Below are 22,247 nucleotides of genomic sequence, written 5' to 3'. Positions count from 1 at the left end.
TTACTTCCTCTACTATAACTACTGGTTATACTTTTAAAATAAACTATAAGATAAATAATAATTATGGAAGGTAAAAGATGCTTACACACTACCTACCTAACATTATCTTCCTTATCAAGGGTGGTTATTTGCATAACCAGAACCTGGGAAAATGAGTTCATTCACTCCTAGAAACCAAAAGAAATTGGGAAAATCACGCGCCCGGGTTACTCTGTGTGTGCCTGTGACGCAAGCTTGTTTTGCTGGTGTTCGTGCGTTGTAATTCTTCCAGCCAGTTCACTACTGTGTGTGATAGAGTCCAGGCTGGCTTTTCTTGGCAGAGCTAGAGGTTAATCTTGAAAATCACACAGACCCTTCCCGGGGACGTCGTCAAACTGATTGGAGAAATGGTCAGCTCCTCCCCAAATTTAGTCCTAGAATGCCCCCTGCTGGTTGATTGTGAAATCATCACTTTATCACTGCGGTTGTGATCCGGCCACTTGGATGAATCTCCCTTCATGGCCTCTCCCGATGCCTTTTCCAGTTTTCATAGAAATTGTCTTCTACAGCAAGGCAGGTCTGCAGGCTGCACCTGAGGGAGGTTTATCATGAAAATTGGAAGAACTGATGAAAGTGAAGCGTTCAGGGAGTTTATATTGAACACTGCACCAGACCTAGGATTCTTTTAGGAGGACATGGATAAAACAACAGGAGTGGTGTCTCCCGATGTTCTGTGGCGTTCTAGCCCTGGTAGAGAGCTCCCCTGCCCTCAGAAAACAGATCGTGTCAAGCAGGTTTGGGGAAAGTGGTACATGTTTATTTCTCTTCTTAGAGTGCCAGGCTGCAAATCGGTGCTTTCAAGGCTCTGAGATGTCCTCTAGTAGAGAGTGCATCATTAGAAACAAAGCCTTTCTCTCCTTTGCTTATAGAAGCAACAGTAACCCACCGCCGGAAAAGTGCTGAGGCCCCTGATTTGTTCCTTCCAAGAGAGGCGGGACCTCTCCAGTGAGTGTCTGTTACAAAGTTACTCTTTTGGAGGCAGGTGTTCAGTGCAGTGGTGTAGACACTGCTTGGGAGCACATTCCATATAGGAGGGCCTGGGTTTGGGTCCCAGCTCCACTCCCGATTCCAGCTTCCTGCTAATGTGCACCCTGGGAGGCAGCAGGTAATGGTCAAGTGCTTGGGCACCAGCACCCATGTGGGAGACCTGGATTGAGTTGCTGGCTCTTGCCTTCGGCCTATTCTAGCCCTGCTGTTGCAAGCATTTGAGGAGTGATAGATGGATGATATCTTTTTCTCCACTTTCTCTTCTCTGTCTCTCTCCCTTTCAGATAAATAAAAATAATTTAAAATTTTTAATATCAAATATTTAGAAGCTACTTTCAGAGGACATATTGTGCACTAGGCTTTGCATAGAAACCTAGATACATAATCCATGTGCATCTCAATACTGCTTCTGATAGAGTATTTTATGCTTATTTTCACTAAGAATCCAAGAATTTGAAGGGCTGGCGATGTGTATTCGACACATATCTTCTAAGTGTGGGGAGCAACTCAGACTAGACTGTTACTCGAATTAAGACTTATTCTATGCATCTGCTCTCCCACAATATGGTGCTGGGAGAGGAGCAAACAGCTTCTACACAGCTGCCTCTCACCAACTTGACAAGCTGCAGGACCTGCTCCTGATTGGAGGAGAGCAGCGTGCTCGGCGTGTGGGTAGCAGAGTTGGGATTGCTGGAAGAGGACTATAAAGGAGGAGAGAGACAACATGCACCAGGAACATTTAGAAGGAACACCTGTGCAGCCCCCGAGAGAGCCCTCCGGCGGTGTGCCGCTCCCCCCGCGGAAGTGGGGAAAGTGGCAGGGGGAACCGCCCTTCCACGGAGGTGGAAGGGACAGTAGCCAACCCGGGAAGAACCAGCAGCAAACCCGGGGAGGGCCGAGCAGACAAAAGAACAGCGCAGGGTCCTATGTCATTCCTCCACGAAGAGGGGGAGCGACACTAAGGAGTTAAGATGTTAAGCTTTTATCCATTTTCCTTCATCCACCCACTCATTCATTTTCTTGGCAAAGAAATGTTTATGCCATGCATGCTGGTGAGTGACAGGTGTACACAAGGCTTGGAGACAGGCATGTATTCCCTTCTGGGTCTTCTGACCCAAGGGGAGTCACAGTAATTAAGCAAACCTATTTAATTTCAAGTCTGTACATGTAACAGTGGAGGTGAAATTGTTGTGGAGGCCGATGTCGGTTCTAGGGAAATAATGAGAAAGGGGCTTCATTACATGTGGGCACTGGAAGCCTCAGCATTTACCCTAAGATGTTAAGTCTGGAAAAGGCAGCCATAGAGAGAGTGGAGGAGAAACATTCTCCACAGAGAGATCAGCAAGTGCAAAGATCCAGGCATTCAAAGAGCAGAACAGAGGCTGCATGGCTGGTGCGCACAGGGTGTGATGAGGTGGCTGGGGTGATGGTCCCAGGTGCTTAAGATTTCCTTGTTAGGAGTGTGATGGAAAGAAGGACCAAGGTGTGACAGTGTCAGATTTTATGCATATTTGAGTGCAAGCAACTGCCAGCCCTGAGGCCAGCGCACACAAGCTCGGAGTGTGGTCTCAGCACAGTGCTCCCCTCGGACCCATGTCCTTCTCTCGGTTACCATCGTGGGAATCTCCGCCTTGTGCACAAGATGCTCCATTGCTACACTGTTGCTACTGGCACTGCTTGGGCGGATAGCATCACTGGTAACAAAAAACCAAGCCAAAAATAGGCACCCTGTGACCAAACAGCTAGGAAACCGAGGGGGGGGGGGTCCTAGGTGTGCGTGTCTCTGTGCCAGGCACGTGCCACATTGCCTTGCTTGGTTCTGCTGGCGAGAGTAGGACAGTCCTCTCTATTGCAATGAAGCAAGAACCTGAGGCCTTTGCAGGTCAATGCTTGCCCAAGGACACCAGACCAGCGGGCAGAGGAAGTGGCATTGTTGTGACTCCTGGCCTGGAGCTCTTTCTTCCAGCAGAGGAGCTCATGCATGGGAGGAAATCCCTGGCGCCGAAATGCCTGGACATCAGCCTGTGCGCCTCCAGTGTTTGCTTCGAGGATGATGGATTCTGGGAGCAGGTGGCTACTTGGAAGTTACTAACATTACTTTTGAAAGATTAATTCCAAGGTGGTCACATATATTGTGTGTGCAGCAGTCAAGATTAAGAAGTGAGGACATATGGCGTGTGTGTGTGTGTGTGTGTGTGTGTGTGACAGGTCAGCCAGGGTCCCAAGCTCACAGGTCCACAGGGGCTGGGCAAGGCATGAACAAGAAGGAGGTCAGGACTGGAGTGGCCTGGGGCCTCGTGAGTGTGGGAGAGGCACAGGTCCTCGGCCGACGGTGCCCTGCAGCCACCTCTAGCCAGCCAGGTGGTGGCAGAATATGGGGCCAGTATGTCTTGCAGTTTTGCTAAGAGAACAGAGAAACTGACACCTATGTGGGAAGTTTGCAGCAATGTAAACAGTGACCTGAGAGCCTGGATGTTGTGGGAACCTGTGTAGTCCAGAGAATGTCTGGGCCCACATGTGGTCACGGCCATACCAGCTTGTGAGCTTCATGTGCACCGCAAGTCCGTGCCGGGAAAGTCCTTCCATCCCTGCCCTTCCTTCAGCAAAACACAGCAGTCAAACCGAGCTCGAACGAGGCGCCAGCCACTGTGCTGGAAGCCGTTTTCCCCTGACTGAACCCGCGTGGATGCAGTCACTTTGCTTGCGAACTCATAGAGTTTAAGGAGCTACCGTTGCAGGTGCAGGCGAGGGCTGTGCACTTGACTGAGGTTTGGATTTTGCATCAACACTATTGTGCCCTGCCTGCTTCCTGCAGGGCATTTGATCAGACTTTGTTAAAGACAGATGGAGATTTGTACTTACAGTACTGCAACCCATTAAAACCACTTCTCTACACCTGGGTGTAAGGCCTGCAAAATCATTTGGTCTGGCTGCCAAGGCAACCACAGCAGGGACTTGAAATTCAATCCCTAGAGAAGGCTAATTTCTAAGTTGATAATTTTTGTATGGACCATGAATGATGTTATAAATACTCACATGGCCCCTGGAGGTAACAAGGCTCACCATCTCTGCTCTACCACATTGTGTGTATGTGTGTGTGTGTGTATGCGTGTGTGCGTGTGTGTGTGTGTGTGTTTGTGTTGGAAAGTGAATAGAATGTATCTTCAAACTGGGAGTTTGGAAGAAATGATTTCTCATCATTTGGGAGACTTTACATTGAAGACTTTTCTAATAATAATCACTGCCACTGTGTCCTAGGACCTCTACGACTGGATGAATCCTTTTTATATTCTGGTTTGGATTGGAGGCTTGTGAATCTCCAAACCCAAGTACCTCTTTTGTTTGCTTCTGTTTGGGTGTTGGGCCCATAGTGGCTTCCAGGAGGCTCCACAGGTCCCAGAGTCCCTTCTGTTTTCTTTGGCTCTCAGCCACATGCTGGGGAGGGCAAAGCAAATGTTTACTTCCCAGTATGCAGAAGTGGACGATGAGACAGCAGCTGTGTGCTTCCTCACCTGACTTCTTCCAGGAGGTCTCCTGGGACTCTCATGGAGGGTGGGCTGTGGCCAGGGCCAACTGAAGTCCCAAGGGCACACCACCAGGGTCCAGAGTTTGAAAGCAGCCTCCTTGTGAACACACGTGGACCAGCACGCAGGCTCAACTTGGCTTCAGTCCTGTCCCCCTGTGTCTTCTGACCCCTTGATTTTTGCATTTGGTTATGAAGGCATGGCGGGATAAAATGCTACGAATAAAACCAGGCACAGCCGAGGACAGTTGCCTTGGTCACCCCTTCCTGTTTGATCTCCCTACCTGAAGTAGGTCCTGGATAATGCAACTACTGTCTCAGCCAGCAGATGGCAGATGGCAGTCAAACCGCTTGGTTTTTTACAGTCAAGGGAGTAGGTCTACAAGAACTGGCCAGCTGTGCTTCTGGGCAGTCCAGTCTGCTGTTTTCCTGAATAAAGTTTTATTGGAACATCCATGCCCACTCACCACATATCACTCATGCTTCCTTATGCAGGCCAGGCACTTTATAGAAAACGTTTGCTAACCCCTGTGTCGTGCCATAACAGAGGTGGATAGTGCCTTGTGTGCCGTCTCCTTGGCTTTCTTGATGTTGCTTGATTTGGGAGATAAACCTGAAATAATAAATGCCAAATGGGTTTTGCTAAGTCCTTCTTGGGATGGGTTAAAGCACTGATGCCGCATCTTGTCTCAGAGCGCTGATTCAAGTGCAGGCTCCTCCCCTCCCCAGCCAGCTCCCCGCTAGTGCACCTGTGAAACAGCAGCAGATGACCCCAGTGCTCAGTCCCAGATGGAGCTCCTGGCTCCTGACTTTGACCTGGCCCAATCTTGGCTGTTGCAGGCTTTTGGGGAGTGAATCAGTGGATAGATGCTCTCTCCTCTCTCTCTCTCGATCTCTCTCTCATCTGTCTCTCTCATTCTCTCTGCCTTATAATTATGCAAAGTTAAAAGACAATCCTTCTTTACAGATACAACAAGATGGTTCAAGTGTAAGCATAACAAGTATCTTATTGCTGATCAGTTTTCCAGAGTGTCCAGACCATGAGCTAGCTCCTCTATTCCTGTGTGCGTGTGTGTGTGTGTGTTTAGAGAGAGAGAGAGAGAGAGGTAGAGACAGAGAGAGGTCTTCCATCCGCTGGTTCACTCCCTAACTGGCCGCAATGGCTGGGGCTGTGCCGATTCCAAGCCAGGAGCCAGGAGTTTCTTCCAGGTCTCCAACGTGGGTGCAGGGGCCCAAGGACTTGGGTCATCTTCTACTGCTTCCCCAGGCCATAGCAGAGAGCTGGATCAGAAGTGGAGCAGCTGGTACTCGAACCAGCACCCATATGGGATGCCAGCACTGCAGGCAACAGTTTTACCCGCTATGCCACAGCACTGGCCCCATAGTCCTGTGTTATAGTTTCATTTCCCTCAACACCCCGGGTGTAGGGGTTGATGCAGGGAAAAACAACTGCTAATGGACTGACCACAGCTTAGTGTAAGGCCCCCTGCAAATGCCACGTGAATCATGTAATCTGTCAGGACTCCTGCCTAGCTCTGTGAGTGGCCTTGGGGAAGAAAACCCCATCATGAGTATGTGAGTTATTCATGTTACTGGCTAATTTGATCGTGGGCTTTTCTGGAACTAACTGTTGCCTTTCCGTTCCTTTTGGAAAAGATGTCACCAGCCCTCTGAAGCTGCACAGAACAGAGACTTTTCCCACCTACCGATCCGAGCACTGACAGCGACGACCAAGAATCGCCCGCTCACTTGGGATGAGATGAGTCAGCCACGCTGGAGGTCGCAGAGTGATGGCAAGGGACGCCACGACCGAGAGAAACAGCATAAAGTCCGGGCTAGTTGTGCGGTCCTCGGGAAACTCTGCAATACAATCAATTTTTTTTTAAGTCTTAGCGTAATTCAAACATGCTCTATAGGTATCGACTTTTCGTTCGTCTTTTACAGCTGGGCAGAGAGAAGTCAATCCCACCAAATGATTTTCTATTGTAGATACCATGTCCCCCTGCGCTGCTCTGAATCTGTCCTTTTGTGGATTCTTGTGATTTTCCTTCTGAGTGTTTCAATTGTACCACAGTCAGTACTGACAATAAAATGGCTCTTAATTATTGGTTATTTGTTTATACCCTGTTCCTGCCGGCTATTAGTCCTGTGGTTCTGGTTAACTCCTGGAAATCATCTTTGATTAGACTGTCAATTACCTAATCAGTGCCGTGACTCACTCTCACCGGCTCTGCTCACCGGCATCCCTTCCAAGGAGCCCTCAGGACTGCTCCCTGGGTTTCAGCTTCTCTCTCGTCCGCTGTCCTCATCCTCTGCTTCTTCATCCCCACCCCCTTTTTAAAGCCCTTATTCCATTTGGCGAAACTTCTAAAGACATTTTAAAATCGAACGCCATTCTTTGGCGCCATGGTCTTTGGATTCTGACACTATGGGTTTCGCTGAGTCCTCTGTGTCTCAGAAGTGAGGGAAACATTCCCCCAGGAGTTGTGAGTAGGCTTCTGTGTTGTGTTCCACATAAAACCAACCATTGACATGTTTGCTCACTCATTCATTAAGCCCAGCTGTGATGAACACCGCCTAGTTCCAGGGGCACAAAGGTAAAAAGACACAGAGCGTGTAAAGCCTCCACCTGCACTGCTGGCATCCCATATGGGCACTGGTTCGAGTCCCGGATGCTCCACTTTTGATCCAGCTCTCTGCTGTGGCCTGGGAAAGCAGTGGAAGATGGCCCAAGTTCTTGGCCCCTACAACCATGTGGGATACCTGGAAGAAGCTCCTGGCTCCTGGCTTCAGATTGGCCCAGCTCTGGCCATTGCAGTCATTTGGGGAGTGAACCAGTAGTTGGAAGACCTCTCTCTCTCTACCTCTGCCTTTGTAATTCTGCTTTTCAGATAAATCTTTTCAAAAATTTTTTATTTATTTGAAAGAGTTACACAGAGAGGTAGAGGGAGAGAGAAAGGTCTTCTATCCACTGATTTACTTTTCAAATGGCCGCAATGGCTGGAGCTGAGCCGATCCAAAATCAGGAGCCAGGAGCGTCCTTTGGGTCTCCCACATGGGTGCATCCTTAGGCCATCTTCCGCTGCTTTCCCAGGCCATAGCAGGGAGCTGGATCGGAAGAGGAGCAGGCCGGATGAACCGGTGCCCATATGGGATGCTGGCACTTCAGGCCAGGGCGTTAACCCATTGCGCCACAGTGCCAGCCCCCAGATAAAAAATTCTTAAAAAAAAAAAAAGATACAGACCCTGTTGGCTGGGACCCTAATTCCGGAGGAGGATGGACAAGGGAAGAGTCACAATGACAATACCAAGTGGCACCTGCTGAATGGCCCTGGTGGCCCTGGACAAGTTTCTAAAGGGACAGTCACTTGTTCTCCAGGCCTCACCAGGGGAGTGCAGATGCGCGTTGAGTCTTGTAGGCACCCGAGGGTGTGCAGGGCGTGTGTCAGTCTTACTCATTGCCGTCTGCAGTAGGGGTGCCAGATACAACACAGGATCCCAATTAAACTTGAATTCCAGATAAACAGGAAAATGGTATCCTGTATTTTCTATCTTTCCTTTTTTCACTAAGCCCTAAGAAAGGGTCATGTAAAGGGGTTCATTTCATTTGTGTTCCTTCCAAAATGTACATAAGGGGAGGGTGTTGTGGCACAGCAGGTCAAGGTGCCACTCTCGACACCACATCCTATATCAGAGTGCGACCTTCAAGTCCTGGTTCCTCTAGTTCTGACCCGGTTCCTGCTAATGGGCCTGGATGGCAGCAGATGATGGCTGCAGTGCTACCACATGAAGACTTGAATTCTTGACTCCTGAGTGCAGCCTGGCTCAGCCCCAACTGTCGTAGGCATTTGGAGAGTGAATCAGCAGATGGAAGAGCTCTCTCTCTCTCTGCCTTTCAAATAAATAAAAATAAATAAATATTTTACATCATGGAATCCTAATGTATTTAGCCCGGTTGAAATCCAGGTTTGCTGAGTTAATTCCCTGGGCTCTGGGATTCCATGGACACTGCTGGTCAAGATGTCCTTTCACAGGGGTTGAGAGCCATTGGGGAAAGGAGGATTGGATTCAGCTAACAATTAATTAGGGGTTCAGGCATGTTTTCACGGCCTGGTGCTCATGGCTTCACCGGCACGGGTCGGCTCTCCCTGCGTTCCCCGTGGCTATGTCTCACCACACGTTAGCTCCTCGTGCTCGCTCAGGGGCATCCATTTCCATCTTGAGAAATTCGCTTTGCCAGGCACACGTGAGAATTTCCTCACTGTTCGTTTTCCTGACTGGATCTGGTTCTTTATTTTCTTTCTCTTCTAAGACTGTCTCGTAAGAGAGTCTCTGATTCCCAGAGCCTTGTCGGCCACCAGGGGGATTAAGTTGAAGAAGTAGATAAAGGAAATGGAATTAAAGAAATAATTATAATTTTAATGAAGTTAAATTGCTGAAGCAAGTCTCAAGCTAATGAGTGTGCAGAGAGATGTTGCTAGATGCATTTAACTGCTACTGGGAGCCTCCTTTAGGGGTTCAAAGAAAAGAAACATTAGCAGAAAAGGCGTTTTATTAGGTTATCCTAACAGCTTTTATTTATTGTTGAGCACAATTCCAAGTAGTTTAGCTGTATTATTTAATCCCCACAATAGCACCATGGGTAAGTATAATTATCTCCATTTTATGGATGGAAAAACAGCCTCTAGGAGGCTGATGAATTAATACACCCAGGATCTCTTACCTACTGCAAGGTAAATTCACCTTTGAATCCAGACAGCAATCTGATTCCTCAGCCTGCTCTGTAAATCCCTCATAAACAACAGCTCAGGGCAGAGCGAACTTTTTCTAAAAAGGGTCAGAATGTAAATATTTTAGCCTTTGTTGGTTATATGGCCTCTGGAGGGCCAGAGGGGCCCCACACAATGCCTAAATGGACAAGTGTGACGTTTCAACAAAGCTTTGCTCAGGAAAACAAGTGGCAGTCTGGGTTCATCCACACTTGATTTTTAAAGCACCAGTCTTGGATAATACAAACCTCAACTACTACATTTGATTAGTTGCAAGCAGAAACCATGGGGAATGGAAACTCTGCCATCTCTTGCCTTCAGTGAAGAGAACGGCAATTTGAGGCGATGTTGAATGTTTTGTTTTTCTAAATCTCTAACCTAAACGATGAACACGTGAATGTGAGGAATGCATAGGTTTTTCTAAGCTGTGGTGGATGTATTGGTACCTGGTTCAGACTAAATAATAAACCGTTGACGCCACCCCTGGAAGCTGGGTCATGGGATGCTTCTCAGAGTTGATGTTCTGATCTTATACTGGGAGAAGCAACACTGGAGGGGGATTGGAAGGTGAGGTGGAGGACGGGAGAGTCAACGGCGTGTTTTCCTCTCTGTGTGCTCAGCCGGGGTTAGAAAGATGCTTTATCCAGCTTACGGCAGAATCATGCAGCAGTTATTAAAGTGCTCCCCGGAGTAAAACTCCTTGAGTCTCCGAAAGTCACTCATTATTTACCAAGTATTTCAGGTCCTCCCTGGGTATGCCAAGAGCAGTGTCCCTGCTCCTAGCAAGGCTGGCCCTCAGGTTCAAACTGTTTAAGCCAATTGCTCCAGAAACAAAAAGCTGAAGAGAACGCATGTGAGGTCTTCACAAAGTTGATAGAAAACACTTTTTACTAAAACTATACATGGCTTTCAAAATTCTTTGGATGAAAATAAATGTATCTTTAATTCCATCTTTCTATAAGCTCTTTGATATGCCTTGATACATTTCTATAGAGATTTTTCACTATCTCTTTTTGGGACAGTCTTGACTTTTGAGAAGGGGAGTCCTAGACTGACAATTAACCAAGAGAATTCTCTTCCCTTTTGACCCAGAAAAAATTACCTGTTTCCAGACTTCTGTTAAGACAGCAGACTTGGTATTTCCCCTTCAGACTGAGAATTCGAGTTCTGTAGTTGAAATGTTGATGGGGACAGGCTGTGCATCTGCTGATGAATATCAACAGTTGGCTGATCGCTGGAGCAATCTACTGAGCTTTGATTCAGCCACGGAAGGGCTACAGTAACCATTTGCTTGCATCTGTACTAAACAAGGAACCATTGCCCTCACTCTAAGCAGAACTCAGACGACGGGCTCAGGACTCAGCAGATCTCAGGGGGAGCCCATGAAACTGCACATTTGGGCCAGCGCCATGGCTCACTAGGCTAATCCTCCGCCTTGCAGCGCCGGCACACCGGGTTCTAGTCCCGGTCAGGGCGCCGGATTCTGTCCCGGTTGCCCCTCTTCCAGGCCAGCTCTCTGCTGTGGCCCGGGAGTGCAGTGGAGGATGGCCCAAGTGCTTGGGCCCTGCACCCCATGGGAGACCAGGAGAAGCACCTGGCTCCTGCCTTTGGATCCGCACGGTGTGCAGGCCGCAGTGTGCCAGCCGCGGCAGCCATTGGAGGGTGAACCAACAGCAAAGGAAGACCTTTCTCTCTGTCTCTCTCTCACTGTCCACTCTGCCTGTCAAAAAAAAAAAAAAAAAAAAAAAGAAACTGCACATTTAATTGGCATCTCTAGGGGATTTCAAAATGCATTTGGTAAGTGGTATAAAATCTCAGTTGAAGAAAACCTTGAGGTTACAGAAATTGAGAGTGCCCATCAGGTAAGTCTCCGCACCTGGAGGCCATCATCAGCCTCCCATATATGGGACACCTGCAGGAAGTCAGTGGGAGAAGACAAGTAGGTTGCTTCCAGTCGTGTAGGATGTCTGACACTCCCGGCTCCGAGACCTGACAATTTTTGATTTTTGGACACAGGTAGGACCACGATTCTGTGAATCAGCTACACACAGGAAGAGCAGATGGGTTGTCACTGCAGCCCTGCAAGTGAGTGCGCTCCTGGCATTGTGTATGTGTCTGCGGTATTTTCTTTGTTGCTACAACAACTAATAAGGAGACTCAGTTTGGTTGTCTCTGTTTCTCTGAGATGCTTGAAGTGCAAGGGCTTCCTGCACTGCAATTTTTTTTTTTTTTTTTTTTTGTAATAGGAAATAACCAGCTGGGAGCAGCTTGTGAACACAAAGCACAGACCTCGAGAGACAGGAGAAGCCGGAGAACGGCCCCTAATGCTAATGAGTCCGGTGGTGCTGGGCCAGAGCCCAGCTGCTGCTCTCCCGCCCTGTCTCCTCCCCAGGGCACTGCAACACTACCTTTAACATCTTCAGCCTTGGCTAGACTCCTGCTGGGCGCTGTGGCAGACCTCAGCTGCTGCGTTGGGCTCACCTGTTCTGTTCCCATTTGCTTGTGGACATTGGGAACCCTCCCAGCCCTAGGACCTGGGATCCTGGAAGGTTTTTCCATGAGATAGTTACCCTCTCTGGACCCAACTCTGTAGCAAGGCAAAAAAAAAAAGGGACCCAGGAAAGTCCTTGATAGTAAGAGCCTCAAGCTTGTCCAAGGGTCAATGCCGCTGTGCTTCCTGCTTCTGTATGATCAGGTTTATTGGTATGTGGCTGTGACTATTGAAGTCTCGCTGATGATTGCTTTTGTGCTGTGGCAGCAGAGGTCAGTTGCTGTCGCAGAGACCATTTGCTGTCTACGCTGGCAGAATCCTCTCTGACACCCTTTGGGGCCAGTTGCTCATCCAGGCTGCAGTCTACTGCACGTGTGTCTTGTTGGTATTTGCTGTGAAATCGGCATGTCCCATGGGTTGCAAGTTTGAGCTGTTCCCGGAGCAAGGCTCGCTCCTTCCCACTGCAAGCCTCACTGTTTCTGCTGTTGCCTGGAAAACTTCTGGCTTTGTCCACTCTTTCAATAATGATGCTGCTTCCAAGGTCAATTTAAATGCCAAGGGCTCGGAGTGTCTTCCTGAGCTCCCTAGGCCAGTTGAGGCTGCCAGCTATCTACTTCTCAAGTTATGCATGGTGCTTGTAACTGCTGATAATTCCTGTGTGTATGGTGAGAGCCTTCTCCAGGCTTCTGTAAGCTCTCTATGGGCAGGCACTCTCTTTGGCTCAGCACTGTACCCCCAGCACTAAAATTCCTGGTCGAGTTAGCAGGTGCTTCACAATATTCATTTATAAACAAATGGACAGTGAGAGCAGAGAGTGCATTGAGTCATGGTATAGGGTAGTGGGGCTTCTACTGCAGATGAAGAGTGTTTGATAAAACAAAGACATAAACCTCAGCCAGTCTCGCTCATTGCCTAAAAGATAAACGTCGGAAGGTATTTCTTGCTCTTGAATCTCAGTGGATCTCGCAGCCTATTGCCTTCATACCCCACCTTACATTCTTTTCCAAGTTCTCAAGGCCCCGCCCTGTTCCAGAATTCCCTGACCTCTCTTTATTTCAGGAGAGCTAGGGATGGGGGTGGGAGAAGGAGGCAGCAGAAACCAACTGCCAGCATGCACACCCCACCCCCATCCCTAGCTCTCCTGAAATATAAAGAGATCCGGCCTCTGGGGGTCAGGGTGTGCAGGCAGGCAGTTGGTCAACCACCTCTGCAAATTCACTTTCTCTGCGTAAATTCGGTCTGGCTGTAAATTCCTACACTGCCTCCCCTCTATCCTGTGCCTCTTTTCCTAACCTTAATGCTGTTTCCATTACGGAAACTGCTGGGTGCCTTGGGTAATACTTAACTCCAACTCCGTGAGGTGTCTGCCCTTCCCCCTGACCCTAATTTTAACCTGCAGAACCTAAAACGCTGAGACAGGTAGCGACTTGGTCCCGGGTTTTAGGAGGCAGCTTGCAAATCAGACAGTCTGACTCCAATGTTGACACATTCATAATGTTTCATTTTCCAGCTGTGTGGGCTATTCCAAGTGTTGGTTCTGTTGCCGAACAACTCCTCAAACTGGCTCTGCTAGCCCAACATGCAGAAAGCCAACCGCTGACATCAGGGTGGTGGACGAAAGGAAGTATTTACTGCAAAATGCAGAGCAAGGAGCCGGGTAGCTGGCACTTAATTCCCTGGCTCCCCAAGGAGTTGGGGGTGAAGGTTCTCAGACTGAAATTGGAGCTGAGAGGTACCCAAGTGCCCAAGCTCCTGGTTGGTCAATGGAGCTCGTGACCTTCTGTTGATTGGCTGGCGATGCCGTGCTGTTTGGGGAATTTGTGGTGGCCAGGTGGGCTCCAGTTGGTCTGAGGGTTAGGTGGTGCAAGTGACAGTTACATTCTGCCCAGACCTGGAATTCCCAGACACAAACCACCCCAGGGGAGCACCAGTCATGGAGGTTCTAATCTACTGAGAACCTCGTAAGGCCAGCTGGATCACTTGGGCAGGTCAGTGAATTCCTTTTGATAAAGGACAGGCAGGGACACTTTAGGCTAAGGGGCATGGATGGACAAGAGGCCGCGTCCAGCTTTTAAATTACTGGGGTTCAGTTTCAGTTCTAAACAACACTACAGTGAAGTTGGAACAACCCATGGTGCCTTTTCCTGTGATTCCTTCTCTGTTGGCCGAAGGTGGAGAGGGAAATGAAAACCCGCGGGGAGTTCTGTGCTGCCTTCTGTGGCTCTGTTCAGGTGCGTGTGTGAGCTATGGGTTAGCTCTGTAGGTCTGTGCTCCAGCGTATGTATGATGTGTTCTCACATGGACACAGCAGCTGTCGTACAATATAAAGGTTGATGGTAAATTCTGTGCCCGTGACTAAATCCTAATTCTTCACTAACAATGACATTAAACAACAAATTTTAAAAAATGCAATGACATGGGAGAAAGAAGAAAAACACTTTGCACTTTACTTCCCTTTTGTAGGGTGCTTTTTCCTAATTTTTGGACAAGGAGCCCTCGTCTGGGTCTTGGAATCGTGGAGCCAGCCCTCTGCAGAAGGCAAGGTGAATAGGACTTGGGACTTCTGCTTTCTCCTTGTTGCCTGTGGCTCCCTCCCAGGACCGACACCCACCTTTTTGTGGAGTCCACTCGATGAGTGACTGACCTGGGTGCAAAATGGAAGCCATGCAGCTCCTACTAAGCAGAGTCCCCATGCCAGTCACAGACTGCACGGTGCTAAACGCTGTGGAGTTATTTTCCTCGTCGCTGAATTCCTTTTGGAGCCCTATCTTCAGAACAAAGACAGAGGAGCATTTGGTTATCAAAGGGAGCCAGCCCCCAAATTTACTTTCCTTTAGCTGTCATGCAAATTTCCAGCCAGAGGCCTAGAGGGATGGCTTTGAAGATAAAAGATCACAGTGGGATCCTGGGGAGGCTTCAATGGCGCCTCTGATGATCCTCTGATTTACCGGGAGACGGAAGAAAAGGGCAGAGAACAATAGGATGAACTGGGCTCTGAAGGCAGAAAGACGGACGCCTGATTCTGGTCTTTCGTGCCTGGAGGAGGAAATGCCAGTGAAGAGCAGGGGATCAGACAAGCCGAGGCCAGGATTTTGACCGAGTGTGACTCACGAGATGCCAGTTGAGGTTCATGGGGGAAAAATAGTTCATTCTTCAGTGAAGTTCTCATGCATACTGAGTTGAACCAATTTGGTTTCTGGGTTGGGCTTTCCAGAAGTCTAAGTTTAGGAAATGCAACACAGGATGCAAACTGACCTAAGCCATCGTGACAGCTGGTGGGGATGGCTCTTGAATCTGTGGCTTCCAATCATTTGGGTAGGCCAGGGCAGGTGTCTTCCTCCTCAAAGACGGCCGTCAGATGGTTACTTCCACTAAACCAAGAAGCCTGAGACCCGTTGAGCCATTGTGGATGATGGACAAGTTCCTTGAGCTCCCAGCAGCAAGTGGATACAGCTGTTGGGAGCATGTCCACAGGATCTATGTAATGAGGATTGAGGAAGGCAGGCTTCAGTTGTGTGCACTGAACCTCCATTGGATGTAGATAGAATGGGTGGGGTTACATGAAGCAGGAAGAGCTTTGGCTAGGAGGGCTGTCTGTAGGGCAGAAATCATTAACTCTGGCTTGGTGGGGTTGTAAGCAGGATGCAGGCCAGGGAGAGGGGAGGAAGCAGGTGCTGGGATTTGAGTTAAGGTTTTTACTAAAGGCTACATTCAGGAAACAGAGGTCTGTTCTTTTCAGCCTGTAGACTTGTTCACTGATCAACCCCCCTTTCTCCTCTCTTCCATTCCTGGCCCTTTGTAATGAAATCTAGGACATGGAACTTCTCCCTTTTCCTCAATGCAAACTGCACCACATTTCTACACACTTGTAATAGTCATGAGCTGGCAGGCACAAGAACAGTGCTATGACCTGAGCAGGGAGCTCTCAGTCCTATGAGGAGTTCAGGTTGTACTAATGAAGCAGGCAGGCAGGCATACAGGTTAAAATCGATAGCTTTGTGAGCTAGAAGACCACGCCTTCACCACGCCCCTGTGTAACCACATGCCTCTACCTGGCCATACCTGATGGCCCGCCAGCCAATCAGGTTAATTAACCACTCCTTTGGAAGTGGGTTAAAAGCCTGGGACACAGTGTGTCTGTCTCTTCTTTGCCCTGGCCTCTTGCCAGGAGGGGGGTAGCTATAGCCCTGTGCCTCTAGGGCAAGTGGCCTTTGGGCCACCTGCCCTAGGCTTCCTGGCCTAGATGCTCCTCCACGTGGCTGGTTCCTGGTGCTCGGTATGAACCCGGATTTGCCTCTCTTAGATAAAGCTCTCACACACCTGTGATTTCTCTCACTGAATAAAAGCCTAAAATGGACCATGCTACCTCGTTGATTTATGCCGGTATTTAGAATTCTTCTCTAAATATTAGGCAAGAACCCTCTCAGGCTTTTTAATATTGGGGATTTATTAACAAGCATATGGTGATAGCGTATGGTACCCCAAATTCTGATAACATATGTGGCATCCCAGATGGCGCTTCTGGGGAACTTTAAGGGGCCTCATTTTGCTATATATTTTAGGGGTAATCTCTGATATCACTACCTTGCAGAGATTCCAGCACCAGTGGTCTGCTGAGGATTTTGTGCCAGGTGGGGGCATCTCAGAGCACCCATGGGAGGGACCAGGTGGAGTCCTGAGCCTAAGAGGGCTCCAGTTCATAAGGAGAATGTTCTTGGGCCTACAGGAGTCTAATCCTGCAGGAATGGGGATGACTACAGGATTAGTCATGATCTCGCACACCCACTTATTAACAAACATTTCTAGCAACTGCTAAACTAGTTAACAATGCTCTGGCATTGGGTACGAGAATTAAAAAAACCCATCTTTGCAGTAAAGGTTCTGGTAAGATTTTTTTCCTTTCCTTAAACGTCAGTTTACCACTCCTGGAATGTAGATCTCCAGTTAGGGTTTTGCAAGTATTACATGTATAGATTAAAACTAAAACACTCCTATGCATGGATTATAAAAATTACTTCCATCAAAATGAATTTTGTTAATTCCAGTTGACTTCTTGAAGTATGCTGATATACTGATCATTTTCTTTGTAAAAATCGATACTGCACTTCTAGAACTTGAGAGAATTATTTCCTTGAAATAGCTTTCAGAACTGGGATCCCAGGAACCCTGCTTTAGGAACTGGAGAGTTCTCCGTACATAGTTGTGTGACCCTGGACAAGTCATTTAATCTCTCTGTCCTGATTACTATTATCCTACTCAAGTGAGGTAGTAATTTAAAAATGCTCTTTAGGGTGCCTTAGGGGGGAACAAACATCCTTGTTCGTTTATCACTAGGCTTATGTTTGGGTCCCTATAACAAATCACAGATTAAGAAAGTAAAAGTTCCATCTTAGAAATTTTATGTGCCACAAGAACCTGCAGAAATATAATCCCCCCCCCACACACACACACAAGGGAAAGTTATATGTATGGACAGCTATGCAGAAGTAGGATTGGATGACAAAACAAAAATCCATGGGTTGTGACATAGTGGGTTAAGCCTCTGCCTTCAGTATCCCATGTGAGTGCTGGTTCGAGTCCTGGCTGTCCTCTACTGATCCAGCTCTCTGCTATGGACTGGGAAAGCCGTGGAAGATGGTCCAAATGTTTGGACCTCTGCACCCATGTGGGAGACACAGAAGATGCTCCTAGCATTGGGTGGAAGATTCCTGTTCCTGGTCCCCACCCCAAGTGAAATAAATCCTTTAAGAAAAAAAGGATTCAAGGGTAACAAACTGGAAAGAACTTAGCAAGGCCTTTTTTTTCCCCTTGATTTTTAAGGTTTTGCTTATTTGGGAGGTAGAGCTACAGAGAGGTCTTCCATTCGCTGATTCAGCAGTTGTGGCCATCTGGGGAGTGAATCTGGGCTTAGTGGCCCCTTAGTGGCTTAGCCCCACTAGGCCACAGCACCGGCCCCAGTGAGACCTTTCTTTTCAGCTCCTTCTTGATCTCCCTCTATAACATGGATCATGCATGTCACACGAGGACCTTCAGAAGAGGTCAGAGTAACCTTCTTGGGTCTTGAGGCTGCCCTCAGAAGTCACTAGAACTATGGTTCTGGTGACCTGTTTCAGTGGAAAAGGGTCAGAGAGGACCCGCCTGCTTCTGTATTTTCAGTTCCAAGGGGTTCTACGTTGGTAGTATTTCCTTGTACCCTGACAGCTCTACCCAAGACGATAATAAGGACTAGAAATGTTCCAGAGGCAGCTGGCATGTGCTGCAAAGCATCCAAGAGCAATACCTTAGACCTATCTGAGCCATGTCTGGACGGAGCTATTAACCTTCTCCAGAGGTCAATCGGACACGAATGATGTGCACACAGGGTATTTTGTCTTGTCCATCTGGAGCTGGCTTCTACAACCCTGTTTTTAAACTTCCTTATTCCTAAAAAGTCCCTCGCAGAATTGATCAGACGCCGTCTCGAGCATACCATGCTTCCCAAAGTGTTTGCAACAAATCATGTTCTAAAAACAATAATCTTCAACATGTGGGGAGCCTGTCCTCACTTACCAAAAGCCTGCTTTTTCTGGCCAAGTCAATGTAGTGTTGCTGTGATGATAAATGAAAATTTACTGTCATGGGGTATGTCAGCTCTGACTACTTCCCAAGACTCATCAGAAGTTATCAGGCTTATGTCTTCCCAGACTAGGCCGCTCATATTAATAAATTTTTTTTAAGACTTATTAACTTGAAAGGCAGAGTTACAGAGAGGCAGGAGCAGAGAACCATTGATTCACTCCCCAAATGGCTGCAACGGCTGGAGCTGTGCCAATCCAGAGCCAGGAGCTTCCTCCTGGTCCCCCAAGGAGGTGCAGGGGCCCAAGGACTTGGACCATCTTCTGCTGGTTTCCCAGGCCATAGCAGAGGTGGATCAGAAGTGGAGCAGCTGGAACTCAAACCAGTGCCCATACTGGATGCTGGCTCTGTGGGCAGTGGCTTTACCCACTATGCTACAGCACTGGCTCCTGAATAAACTTTACATTTACCCTTTTCCAAAGTTCGTTTCCTTTAGCATCTGCTATCTCCACTACAAAGTAGGAATGACAATTTTGTCTCAGAAGCTGATTGAAGTCTACTGAGTGTGACAATCCTTTGGAGATGGTAAAATGATTCAATGAGAGGTGCTGGTGAAGTTCTTCCTTTATCGGTTGGCTCTCCTAAAATGAGATGAAGACTCCTATGGAAAGTAGATAAAATGAAATATCCTTGTGACCTTATAAAGACTCAAATTCCAGGTTGTAGGAGAAGGATACAGGGAATCAACCAAGGTATCCATTAGATGAATGGATAAAGAAAATGTGCCGTGCATATATATAATAGAATGTTATTCAGCTATAAAAAGAATGAAACTCGCCCATTTGCTCAAAATGGTTACAGCTGGAGGACATCATGCTGAGTGAAATAAGCCAGACACAGAAGGACAAATACCACATGTTCTCCCTTATGTGCAGGAGCTAAATTAAAAACAGGGAAGGAACTCGAGAATCAAAAGAATACTTGGGTATGTCAGTATTACTGCAAACAGAATTTTGTCAAACCTCTCTCTATACCTTTGTAAAAACCACTGGTTAAGAATGTGATACTACTGTAGTTCTAACGCTCTGTGGTTACTTGGAAACCTGCTGGATGTCGGGTAAATGGTCATCTCTCCATCTGCTCATGGCTGATCACCCTTGCCTATACTTATGATTCAATAGGGTCTTTTTGTTTGAACTCTTCACTAAGTGGGGCAATAAGCCCTTGACTGTAAAAATAAGTTAAAAATGTTCTCTCAAATGGGAGGGAGGAAGGGAATATTTTCATATTCTTAGAATTCTATGAACTACATTGAATTTGTTAATAAACTATAAAAAATAGTATAGGGAGTTAGTACTGAGAAATTGAGATTGTTTAATTGTCTCATTGCATCTTCATATACATAAGAGTTTTACCTCATCTCAGAAGAGAACTGGCACACAACAAGAGGCAAGTACTCAAATTCTCTCAGCCAGGAAGCAGGAATGACCTTGAACTGAATTAATCAGAACTCTGAAACTGACATTTCTTCTTTTCTTTTTTTTTTTGACAGGCAGAGTAGACAGTGAGACAGAAAGGTCTTCCTTTGCCGTTGGTTCACCTCCCAATGGCCGCTGTGGCTGGTGCGCCGCACTGATCCGAAGCCAGGAGCCAGGTGCTTCTCCTGGTCTCCCATGTGGGTGCAGGGCCCAAGCACTTAGGCCATCCTCCACTGCACTCCCAGGCCACAGCAGAGAGCTGGACTGGAAGAGGAGCAACCGGGACAGAATCCGGCACCCTGACCAGGACTAGAACCCAGTGAGCCGGTGCCACAGGCAGAGGATATTAGCTTATTGAGTCGTAGAGCCGGCAAAAACTGACATTTCTCTAAGCATACAATAGCGTAGCTCTCCTTGGCCTTGATGTGCATTGAACAGTGGGCCACTCTGATTGCTCACCCAGAGAAAGCTACTGTGAACACTTAAGGTACTCATTGTGTCAGTGGTGGCCCACCTGTTAGGCAGCCACCTGAGGGCTGGGCCGTGTGTCAGCAGCGATAGGGGCAGAAAGTACATATATTTTAGGAAAGTAGTCGTGCTAATACTTAAACTGCAGCCTGCTGGTGCCGCAGCTCACTAGGCTAATCCTCCGCCTGTGGCACGGCACCCCGGGTTCTAGTCCCGGTTGGGGTGCCGGTTCTAGTACCGGTTGTCCCTCTTCCAGTCCAGCTCTCTGCTGTGGCCTGGGAGTGCAGTGGAGGATGGCCCAAGTGCTTGGGCCCTGCACGCGCTTGGGAGACCAGGAGGAAGCACCTGGCTCCTGGCTTCAGATCGGTGCAGGGCGCCGGCCGTGGCGGCCATTTGGTGGGTGAACCAATGGAAGGAAGACTTTTCTCTCTAACTCTGCCTGTCAAATAAAAATAAAAATAAACTGCAGCCTGAATTCAATTGCCAAGTGGGCTGTGCGTGTAATGCCCGTGAATGAGTTGTAGGGATGGGGAACATAGTCCTTGTCCCATGGTCAAGTTTACTCAAACTAAGCTGATGGTTGCCACATTGGGATGTGGGTTCAAGAATTGCTAAGTCTTCAAGATTTTTCTGTTCTGTTTTCAGTTAATCTATTGCTTCTATCTTCTAAACTTGTAAAATTTTCCTACTTTTGAGAGTTGGAGACCACCTTAAATATCAAGCTGGGTAACAATTTGTAGGGAAAAGTATGGGGGACAAAACTGAGCCAAAAATCAGTGGATTTGCCATTTTTTTTTTTTTTTTTTTTTTTTTGGCAGGCAGAGTGGACAGTGAGAGAGAGAGAGAGAGAAAGGTCTTCCTTTGCCGTTGATTCACCCTCCAATGGCCGCTGCGGCCGGCGCGCTGTGCTGATCCGATGGCAGGAGCTAGGTGCTTCTCCTGGTCTCCCATGTGGGTGCAGGGCCCAAGCACTTGGGCCATCCTCCACTGCACTCCCGGGCCACAGCAGAGAGCTAGCCTGGAAGAGGGGCAACTGGGACAGAATCCGGCGCCCCGACCGGGACTAGAACCCGGTGTGCCGGCACTGCAAGGCAGAGGATTAGCCTAGTGAGCCACGGCGCCGGCTGGATTTGCCATTTTTAAATCCCTCATATTAAATGGGGTTGCGATCAAGGGCTTCAATCATGTATCAGCCATTGATATTACCTTTGCAAATGGAGAAAGACAACGTGATGAGCACATAGTACGGTAACCACTACTAGATGACTGCTTCCTGGGGTAGAGTAAGGGACTCTTAATGAATGATTCCAAGAATTGAATAAAATTTACTCTCCCTGCACTTCCATTCACTCCCAGCCATTCAGAGACTTGAAAGCTCTGATCTCTTAACTCATCTTCAGCGTGTTATCTTATGTGACAGTCCAGTAAAACCTGTGTCCAGACACTGTTGACAGACTCAGGTGTGGTGAAACTTGATCTCCATTGTCTAGAAAGATGAAGTGCCAAGACCTTGTCCTTTCAAGAGCTATACTTAGCTTAGCTTAGTTGTTACTGCTGTTTTGTTGATCAACCTTACAGAAAACCAAACTGATAAAATACGATATCTACTTGATGTGTAAACATCCAACATTTGTCAAAACATGTAGGATATATTGCTTCAAGTGGCAGAAGCAGATTGGATGCAAGGTTTAAGGCAATGACAAGTAGTTGGCGAAGTCAAGTGTCTGAGAATTTAAAGGGAAGTAGGAAATGAAGATTCCCCGTGGTATGGGAGGTCATGGCTCCAAGGGCAAGAACTACGAGCCATGGATTCAGAGACTAAAGTTGGACTCTCACCTTCTGCCATTGATTAACTGCATAAACGTGGACAAGAGACTTGGACTGTTCATACCTCACTTTTCTCAGTTATAAAACTCACAAGACTAGTGTCTGCAAAT

General features: G+C 47.8%; 1 protein-coding gene and 1 long non-coding RNA gene across 6 annotated transcripts in view; both read left to right on the top strand.

Annotated features, from left to right (window-relative positions):
- The window catches only part of DOK5 (docking protein 5), a 158,333-nt gene extending 151,672 nt beyond the window's left edge, over positions 1 to 6,661 (top strand). For all 4 annotated transcript variants that reach the window (XM_008274150.5, XM_008274151.5, XM_089306994.1 and 1 more), the window contains exon 8: positions 6,206 to 6,661. In XM_008274150.5, the coding sequence (XP_008272372.1) occupies positions 6,206 to 6,270 (65 nt within the window). In that variant the 3' untranslated portion in view covers positions 6,271 to 6,661. The remainder of the gene's footprint in view (positions 1 to 6,205) is intronic.
- Positions 6,662 to 7,546: 885 nt separating this feature from the next.
- The window catches only part of LOC149123309 (uncharacterized), a 402,860-nt gene continuing 388,159 nt past the window's right edge, over positions 7,547 to 22,247 (top strand). Inside the window, exon 1 of one of the 2 annotated variants that reach the window (XR_016215733.1) lies at positions 7,547 to 11,403. This is a non-coding gene — a long non-coding RNA (uncharacterized LOC149123309). The remainder of the gene's footprint in view (positions 11,404 to 22,247) is intronic. The other variant, XR_016215732.1, reaches the window with a different exon arrangement.

This window comes from Oryctolagus cuniculus, chromosome 11, assembly GCF_051225735.1.
Source record: "Oryctolagus cuniculus isolate XC-2025 breed Fujian yellow rabbit chromosome 11, ASM5122573v1, whole genome shotgun sequence".
Lineage (NCBI taxonomy): Eukaryota > Metazoa > Chordata > Mammalia > Lagomorpha > Leporidae > Oryctolagus > Oryctolagus cuniculus.
Note: the sequence above shows the minus strand (reverse complement) of the source record. Positions and strands in the feature narration are given on the sequence as shown.